The sequence below is a fragment of the Cryptotermes secundus genome, unplaced genomic scaffold (assembly GCF_002891405.2).
Source record: "Cryptotermes secundus unplaced genomic scaffold, Csec_1.0 scaffold1031, whole genome shotgun sequence".
Lineage (NCBI taxonomy): Eukaryota > Metazoa > Arthropoda > Insecta > Blattodea > Kalotermitidae > Cryptotermes > Cryptotermes secundus.
Window position 1 is genome coordinate 572,861 of NW_019718628.1, and position 9,906 is coordinate 582,766.

Consider the following 9,906-nt stretch of genomic DNA (forward strand, 5'->3'; position numbering starts at 1 on the left):
TGGACCCAGCATTCATCTCCAGCCAGTACTCAGGCTAAGAATGTGTAATTTTCCTCAAGTCTCTTTTTATGCCTTCATGACTTGTAGTTTATTCAAGCACAGTGATAAGCAAACCATAGCGAGGTGTGTCATAACGTCTCTTACGTTGGTGAAATAATAAATGTTCTGTGAATTTAAAATCAGATAAGGAAAAGAGTTCTCTCTTGTGGTAGCTACGCATGTAAGTACAATTCGACAAGACCTGTTTTCAAGTTACATATTATATTATTTTATATATAAAATATATATTATATATTATTGGCCTGCATTAATGTTTCACAATATATAACTTTTGGTTATCTGCCATGTTGAAAATTGTGTATCATTATGAAGAATTAAGAAGCACAAATTACCGAAAACGGTTCATTTCTAAAATCAACGTCTTGTCCTATAACAGCACTAAATCCGTGTGACTCTCTGACATACGTGGGCATCATAGGCTCTTTGCGCTGACAGAGTTTAAGTATTTGTCTTTATATGTGATTTCACGGCGCGATCACTAGCTGGTTTATGTAAAGTCAAGCGACGGGATGAACTAGGAACTGGACCTATTCGGAAGGAAGTGGTCATAACATAATTTAAGATACAAATTTGGATTTTGCCTGGAGGGACTGAGAATAATCGCAGAAACTCTGAACCAGGAAGCCGGCTTCCCGGCAAGGATTCGAATACAATATCTCCTGAACACAAATCTCGAAATCTACCGCTACACCAGCCTGCCCCATGTTTACGTATGTTGGCCTATGAGTGTGCATTTTACTGTAAAGGAGCAAACAGACGAACAGTTCACGAAGGCTTCACGAAGTTGACCGGACCCCGAGTCCTAGCGTCCCTTCCTTTCAAACAAGATGTGAAATTCTCTTTTGATTCTGACACTGAATAGTGAATACTGACATGGGGGGGACAACTTCTAGTCTCCCCAAACACTCAGATCAGTACTGGATCCATTATACGCCTCCGACTTCACTAGGACCCTTCAGAACAGCCCCATCCGCAATGCTACAATCAGAACCTGTCTGATTGGGGCCCCATTAATATATATCGGCCCCACCCACGCAAAGCCCAGGACTTTCATTTTATGCCCTGCCAAAACAGGGCAATCACATGGATTCTTTCCCCTGACCACATTTTCTGCAAGCAGTGTTATCCGTGAGTTGCCTTCTCGGCGTACAGTGAGCAGTCAGACCTGTTACCGGTCTGCACTGTTCCCTGCTCAAGGCATGTAGGACCCTGGACAGTTCTTCCGAAGGTCCTTCGATGAAGAGCTTCGGCTGTGGCAGTCCGCGAACTCGAGCTTACCAGCGCACGGTGAGAGCGCACCCGCTGGTTCTGTCTGACACAGAGTAACCTGAGCTTCTCTTCTTGCAGCGGTGCAGCATGAGAGGGCGCCACGGAACCCGCTGTCTCATCACCACCATCACCACTACAGCGGGGCGCGGAGGTCACTGTACCACCCTGGGGCGCCTCCGCCAGGCCTCCTGGACCTGCCGCCGGCAACAGCTGCTCTATGCCCTGGACTTGGGTACTCAATCATATGACTGTGTAGAAGGGCATGGGACACCCCCAACTGCACATCCACCACTCGGCTAACGGTATTGGGGAACCGGGCGTTTACTCTGAGAACAAAATTCGTAAATGCAGTTTGTGGGGAGGCGGGGAGGCGGGGGGGTTACTGAGGGAACTGGTGTTTATAATGCGAAAGTGATTGAATTGATTCGACATCGGATAAAAATGTGAGGATTTAAATTAGTGGTGTTGGACTTGTGACGCACTCTTTGCAATGGATTGTAGATTCCTTAGTCAGAGTCAATCAGTCAGCCATAAAGTCTGTCATTCATACTGTTAGCTGGACATTCATTCAATGTTTTTCAGTAACCAGCAAATCAATCAACTATCAGCTCATTCAAATTCTCAGTCAGTCAGTCAGTCAGTCAGTCAGTCAGTCAGTCTGCCTATCTGAAAATTTATCATGTGATGAGTCGCTCATCTCGACGCTGCAAGGGCTCCTGATCTAGTTACTGAGTGTCATTGCTGCCAGAAACTTCAGCTGTAATTCCTACAGTGCCAAGCCAAAGCAATGAAAAACATGTAGCCAAATAAAACTCCGTTGCCTGCAGTCCGCAAGCGAACTATACCGACCGAGCGACCGTCCCTTTTCAGCGAAATTTTAGTGCCAATTTTTGCGGATAGAGGGTGTCGCGTGGTCAGCGCAGCGGATCCCCACGGCCGTTAATTTCGGTTTTCTAGACCGGAGCCGCTACTTTCATTCAAGTAGCTCCTCAGTTATCCTCACAAGGCTGAGTGGACCCCGTACCAGACCCACTACTTCTCAGAAAGAAATCTGGTAGCGCCGGGAATTGAACCCGGACCTCTGGATCTGTAGCCAGGAACGCTGACCACTAGACCACAGAGGCGGGTATAGCAATTTTAATTATATGTCGAAATTTTCGAGACTTGGTGCTTGAAGGATTAAATAAGCCGAGAACAATACCAGGATCGCCCAGTCGAACAGTTTCTGAACGGAGTTAAAGTAGGAACAGCGAAAGTAAGGTGAAGCAGTAGCAGGTCTTACACGCAGAGACAACACAAAGGATTGCATGCAATGCGGATAATGCAGATTGCTACTTGTAAAACTTCTGACGCATAAAATTTATCTAAATAATATTAAAAAATTCTTGAGAAGCTGCCAAGTGTGCAGCTACTCAAGAACTTCCCAGCATTTTATGGCACCAGCAGGTTCAGTACCGTCTTCATAAAAACCCTCCTGAGCCATACCGATCCAGTCCATACCATCCCATAGTATCTTTTTAAAATCCATTTTAATATTATCCACCAACCTACGTCTTGGTCTTCCTAGTGGTCTCTTTCCTCCTGGCTTTCTCACCAATATCCTGTATGCATTCTTCTTCTCGCTATTTGTGTTACATGTCCTGCCAGTCTCAGCATCTTTGATTTGATTATTATAATTANATTTAAAGTAGGCCCATGTCTGCAATAAAACTATATATTACGAAAGCACATTAATAGGAATCGCTCACTCACGGAGATGAGTCCTTCTTGAGAAGCTGCCAAGTGTGCAGCTACTCAAGAACTTCCCAGCATTTTATGGCACCAGCAGGTTCAGTACCGTCTTCATAAAAACCCTCCTGAGCCATACCGATCCAGTCCATACCATCCCATAGTATCTTTTTAAAATCCATTTTAATATTATCCACCAACCTACGTCTTGGTCTTCCTAGTGGTCTCTTTCCTCCTGGCTTTCTCACCAATATCCTGTATGCATTCTTCTTCTCGCTATTTGTGTTACATGTCCTGCCAGTCTCAGCATCTTTGATTTGATTATTATAATTATACTTGGCAAAATAACTAGACGTCGGTCACGGTAGCCGAGCGGTCTAAGGCATGTACTGTCTTCGCTCTCTTGGAAACCGGGATCGTGGGTTCGAATCCCACTCAGGGCATGGATGTTTAGTTTGTGTGTGTGCGTTTATCTGTGTTTGTGTACAGGTAGAGGCCGTGCGACGAGCTGATCACCCGCCCAAGGAGTCCTACCGAGTGTGTAAGATCTAGAAAAACCGAAGTGAACGGAGACGTTCATGGAGGTAGGCCTAGGTCCACTGGGGCTGTAGTGCCAATGCAAAGAAATAACTAGACAAAAATTTAAGTCTTAATTACAGTCCCATAAAGAGCATTTAACGCTTTGAATAGCGGCCTCGCGAGGAGAACAGTGTTAAGGAACTAAGCGTGAACTGTTGCAGAAGCATTCAGACACCAGCGCCAGGGTTGTGCAGTGGCCTGCAGCATAACTCAGCGGCAGTGGCGGCAGCATATCTGCAGCAACAGCTCCTCACTTACGGCCCGACAACAGCTTCGACCGCCACGCTACCCTTCGCTGCCATTAAGCAGTCTGCTTCTGCATTCACAGCGCCACTGGGTGAGCAGGGCGGAGCGTTGCGAACTCATTTCTCCAGCTCATCGCGTTCCGCCCTTTACGTAAAGCAAAGCTTCACTGTTCTGCTCTTGAGAACCCGCCTTGGACCTCAGCCAGGGCCAACTGAAAGCAGTAGTCGGTATAGCAAGTCGCTGGACGGTGGAGGTGTCGGAGTTCGAGTCCCGGTAGGGTCAAGAATATTCTCTTCTCCACGTCGTCCAGACCGGCTATGGGGCCTACCCAGCATCCTATCCCATGGGTACTGGGTGTTCCTTCCCCGGGGGTAAAGCGGCCGAGGCGTGAAGCTGACCACTCATCTCCAGCTAGCGCCGAGGTCAAGAAAAGTGAATCTATTTAACTGCTCCCCCATACGCCTTCATGGCGTAGTGCGTAATTCGTTAAACACAAGAACAACTTTACCTTTCTGAACATCTTATGTAAACCTATATCTTCGGTAAAAATATTGTGTGAAATTCTACTTTCATTGAGAGTGTATTTTGCTATTATTATTATTATTATTATTATTATTATTATTATTACTATTGGGGCACACAGTAGCGTAGTTGGTTGAAATTCTATGCTAAAAAACGGGAGGTCGCGGGTTCGATTCCCAATGGGGTCATTGGATTTTTCAATTGACGTAATCCTTACAGCCGCACTATGGCCCTGGGGTCGACTCAGCCTCTAACATAAATTAGTACCAGGAATCTTCCTGGAGGGTAAAGGGCGGCCGAGGCGTAAGGCTGACAACCTCACCCCCATCTGTGAGCCGACTGTCTAGAAAATGTGGGAGCCTCGACATTTCATACCCCTGTGGACCTCCATGGCCTGTTACAGAGATACCTTTACCTTTTAGATTTATTATTATTATTATTATTGGTAGTAGTATTAGTAGTAGTAGTAGCAGTAGTAGTAAAAAAGGTAAAGCTGACCACGTGTTTAATTAATTTAGCACATAATATGAAGTATGGGCGAATGGAGGTACAACTCCATCCTTCTTGACTTAGACACTAGACGGAGATGTGCGGTCAGCTTCACACGCCGACCTTTTTACCCAGTGGAAATAGCCCCCGGTATCCATTGGGTAAAAGTTCGAATGGTCCCCAGAGTAGGTCTGGGCTCTGTTGGGAATCGAAGCCCGGCCATCCAGCCCGTAGCCCGTCGCTATACCAACTGAGCTATTCAGGTTCTATTAGTATTATATTGTTGTTTCTTTAATTGGCATGGTGGGGTGTGGAGTCCAGCTGGGTCCACTCGGCACATCGGCCACTGATTGGCCTATTGTACCTACCCCGGGTGATTATGACAATGGAGAATTTGGTGGAATGGGGATTCGCACGTGAAACCGAAGTAATCGGAGTAAATCTGCTCTAGGGCCACTTTGTCCACCATAAATCCCACTAGACCAGGCCCGGGCTCGAACCCGGGCCGCCGCGGTGGAAGCCAGCAGCTTATTTTATTGTTTAGTTCGGCTCTTTGTAGGACGTCATGACAAATTTTGGAGCACGTCTGTAAGCATTAGTAAGTGAACAAGAGTGGTGAAACAGACTCAGGGTTATGCCTGTAGTGTAAAGATAGATAACATTTAACCGTATTTGAGTTCCTTACCGGGCAAACAATTCATGAATTCTCTTTGCTTAGGTCTGCAGTTTCAGCTGCACTCGCTCGGATCCCCGGCTCCGTCTCCTACTAATGCAACGGACAGCTACCAGCAACAGCTTGGTCGTACACCGGCATCGTCAGCCGCAAGCGCCAAGGAAGACGAAGTAACAAGTTCAGAAGAGGCGAAAGCCTTCTCAGAAAATGATAACAATGTAGAAGTCAGAGGTTGGTCAATATTGTTATATTTATAGTGTTCTTATACAGAGGTTCACTTTCTTAGAAGATGGTTGCAATTATAAAATGAGAGAGAGATAGAACTCCATTTTCAGCCTTAAAGATGTCCTAACATTTGATCCAATCATTAAAATGTGTTTAAACGAAACGTATAGTAAAGTGAATATAGGTAAATATTTGTCTGATAATTTTCCTATCCAGAATGGTCTAAAACAAGGAGATGCTTTATCACCACTGCTTTTCAGCTTTGCTATGGGATATGCCATTAAGGTCCAGGAAAACCATGTGGGAGTAAAATTAAATGGGACACATCAGCTTTTGATCTATGCTGATAATTTGAATCTACTGGGTGATAATGTAGATACAACAAAGAAAAAAATACAAACTTTAATTGACGCTAGCAAGGAGGTTGGTCTAGAAGTAAACAGAGAAAACTAAGCATACAGAGTGTTTCACGACTTTAGGGCATAACTGCAGGAGGTGATTTCCTTGGTCTTTGTGATAAAAAAATGTTCATATAAACATGTGTCCGATTTTGGACGGTTACGGAGTTATGACCGTTTTAAACTCAGAATATAAGGTAACGATTATTGACAATAAACGGAACAAAATAATAAACCAGCATAATACATGATACATGTAAAGTATGAATGTAAAGTTAACTTCGTGAAATTACCTTTAATTTGAATTTACTGGTGCTTAAAGCTGATTTTCGAAAATGCCACCGCCGGCCGCAACACAGGCTGCTGCTCGGTTGTGAACCGCGCCGGATATACCAACCCACCCCGCCTTAGGTACATCTCAAGTGTCCAGATAACGAGAACGCTCTGTCTGTAGCTGGCTAAAAGTAGCGACCCGCCACCTGACAGACGCGGTTCACACGAGGGCGTGTACCGGAATGAAAAAACGGTCATAACTCCGTAACCGTCCAAATTCGGACACATGTTTATATGAACTTTTTTGATCACAAAGACCTAGGAAATCATCTCCTGCAGTTATGCCCTAAAGTCGTGAAACACCCTGTATGTTGCTGTCTCGTCACCAAAATGCAGGGCAAAATCATGACGTAACGATAGAGAGAGGATGTTTTGAAAATGTGGCACAGTTCAGTAATTTGGAAACAACGATAACAGATCGAAACCTGATTCAGGAGGAAAGTAAGAGGCGATTGAACTCGGGTAGTGCTTGCTACCATTCAGTCCAGAACCTTTTGTCTTCTCGTCTGCTGTCCAAAAACATAAAAATTAGAATATGCAAAACTATAATTTTGCTTGTGGTTTTGTATGGGTGTGAAACTTGGTCTCTGACATTAAGGGAGGAACATAGACTGAGGGTGTTTGAGAAGAGGGAGTTGAGGAGAAAATTTGGACCGAATAGAGATGAAGTGACAGGAGGTTCGAGAAAACTGCATAATGAGGAGCTTCATAGATTGTACTCTTCTCCAAGTATAATTAGAACGATCAAGTCAAGAAGGATGAGGTGGGCAGGATATGTAGCACGAATGGGAGAGACGAGGAATGCATATACGTAGGATATTGGTGGGAAAGCCAGAAGGAAAGAGATCAGTGGGAAGGCCAAGGCGTAGATGTGTGAACAATATTAAAATGGATCTTAAAGAGATAGGATGGGATGGTATGGATTGGATTGAACTGGCTCAGGATAGGGACCAGTGGAGGGCTCTTGTGAGCATGTTAATGAACCTCCGGACAAAGATTACTTATGTCAACTACGCTATTAAAAATCAGGAAAGTTTGTTCTGTGACTGATGTTCGTATTTATACTAACTTGGAGTTTGTTTTCTTTGTTTTTGTTTTGGGAATGTTGATATCTGCACCCCTACTAACTGAATATTTTAGGCTGCGCCATAACTCAAGCGGTTAGTCGCTGGTTTCCTACCGCGGCGGCCCGGTTTCGATCCCGGGTCTGGTTCAGTGGGATTTGTGGTGGACAAAGTGGGGCTGGGGCAGGTTTTCTCCGAGTACTTCGGTTTCATCTGCCAGTCTTCATTCCACCAATTGCTCCACAATCACCCTCACCTATCATCTGGGGCTGGTACAATAGGCCAGAAGTGGTCGCAGTGCAAGGGACTTAGTCCCACCCCACTAGCAATAAAAAGAAACTGAATACTTTTCTATGATACTAATATTTTTCAAGGAAAATTGTATTTCCTTATGCCCTACAATTTAATGAATATCGACATATTTTAATTAAGCAAGAGGTGTGTGACACTGGGGCTGGTTTTCTCCTAGTACTTCGTTCACCCCTGTTAGTTATTCCATCGAATGTTTCATACTCATCTGTCATCCAGGACTGGTACAATGGGCCCCAAGTAGACCTAATCTCATCCCCAACTTACTAAATGAAAGTAAGGGTTTTTTCTCATAGACTTGACCGATGATATATTTTGCCACCTCACAGATGCGTGTGATCGGGGGTACCGAACGAACGAGGGCGGAAGGTTGACACCTGCGCCATCTCTGAGCCGACCGTGCTCACTACGTCCGCTCGACCTCACCTGTCTCACGCTCCTACCGGCAGAAAATGTATATGAATCAGCAGCCAAGCTGCTCTTCCTGGCGGTAAAATGGGCGCGAAGCATTCCATCATTCCTGCAGGTATAACATCATGAAGGAAACAGACATTTGTTCAGTGATTATTGTAGTATGTATTAAATATCATTATCTAATGTTCACATTTCAGGAATTTTTATTTGTGCAAATTTCTTCTGACTCCAAACAGCATTTGTCTTCATTTGCTGATGTCCACGGAATATGCTCACAATTCATGAACAGTGGCCAGCACCCAGCGACTGTCTCAGTAGTTTCCTGTGTACCTTTCTCAACAGATGACAGATGATTATGCCCAGTGAACCAGAGTCCTCGAGAAGCCGATAGTCGCTCAGCTGGTCAATAACCCCCCCCCCCAGTTTTGTCAGCCCTACATGCATTACCTGGCTACTGTCCCGAACCAGTTCATTGCAGTCATCTTCACATTCAATTTATTCAAGACATTTTAATATTATCCTGCAATCTACAATTCGGTCTCAAAAGTGGATACTTCCCTTCAGGTTTTCCGTTATAAGTTTGTAGTAATTTCTCAATTGTTCTATGCATGTTGCACGTCCAACCATCTCATAGTCAATGTGTTTAATTAAGCACCACGCCATGAAGACATGCGAGATAGTGGATGTTTAGCTCCACCATTCTTGACCTAGGCACTCGATGAAGGCAAAGTGCCAGCTTCACGCCCCGGCCGCTTTAATCCCGGGGAGACAGCCTCCCAGTTCCCATTGGCTGGATAAGATCTATAGCCGGTCTGTACGTTGCGGAGTAGAGAAAGATCTCTCGCCTCTGTCGGGGATCAAACCCGGTCGTCCAACCTGCAATCCATTCCCATACCGACTGAACTATCCCGAATTTTGCAAACAGGATATATTATCCGAAACTAAATTTTATTTTTCCCACACTTCTGTTACTTCCATTCTCCTCAGCACGTTATGTGTTTTCCCCTTAATCCTACAAGTAACATGTGATGAGGACCGTCTCTCCTCACTTGGCTATATGTTGCAGCTGACGTTTCGCGACCAGGCCATCTTGCTAGAGGAAGCGTGGAGTGAGCTGTTTGTGCTGAGCGCCGCCCAGTGGGCCTTGCCTGTAGATGAAGGTAAGACTGCGTTCGGCAGGCTACGGCATTTCCTCTGACTGGATCCGATAGGAATGCGTCTGAACCTGACAGGCGGACATGTTGACTTTCCCAACTCACAGATCCGATTAAAAGACGACGTAACGGCTTGATTAGCCTACATGACTTCTGAACGGACTGATTGTGTACACAGAGTTTTTCCTGTACAGTCAGAAAGTTTAGATGTTCCCTGTTGCTGCGTCTCCCAGAAGTTCAAAATCCCGTCACTGGTCCCTATCGCGACCCAGTTCAAAATGGTTCATAATCGCAAACTGTTTCCTTATATTCCATTTCACCACTATCATACACTCTCAATGCACCGAATTCCAAAATGACTCTAGTGCATCATGTACATGAAAACGAAGTTCCCATGCATGTAATAATAATAATAATAATAATAATAATAATAATAATAATAA

The 9,906-nt window shown here is 44.8% G+C and overlaps 1 protein-coding gene across 3 annotated transcripts in view; it reads left to right on the forward strand.

The window, feature by feature from the left end:
- Positions 1-9,906, forward strand: part of LOC111862651 (nuclear receptor subfamily 2 group E member 1) — a 63,660-nt gene that overhangs the window by 45,318 nt on the left and 8,436 nt on the right. For 2 of the 3 annotated variants that reach the window (XM_023848188.2, XM_023848195.2), the window contains exons 4-8: positions 1,408-1,561; positions 3,798-3,973; positions 5,612-5,797; positions 8,225-8,421; positions 9,376-9,469. In XM_023848188.2, coding sequence (XP_023703956.1) covers positions 1,408-1,561; positions 3,798-3,973; positions 5,612-5,797; positions 8,225-8,421; positions 9,376-9,469 — 807 coding nt within the window. The remainder of the gene's footprint in view (positions 1-1,407; positions 1,562-3,797; positions 3,974-5,611; positions 5,798-8,224; positions 8,422-9,375; positions 9,470-9,906) is intronic. The other variant, XM_023848204.2, reaches the window with a different exon arrangement.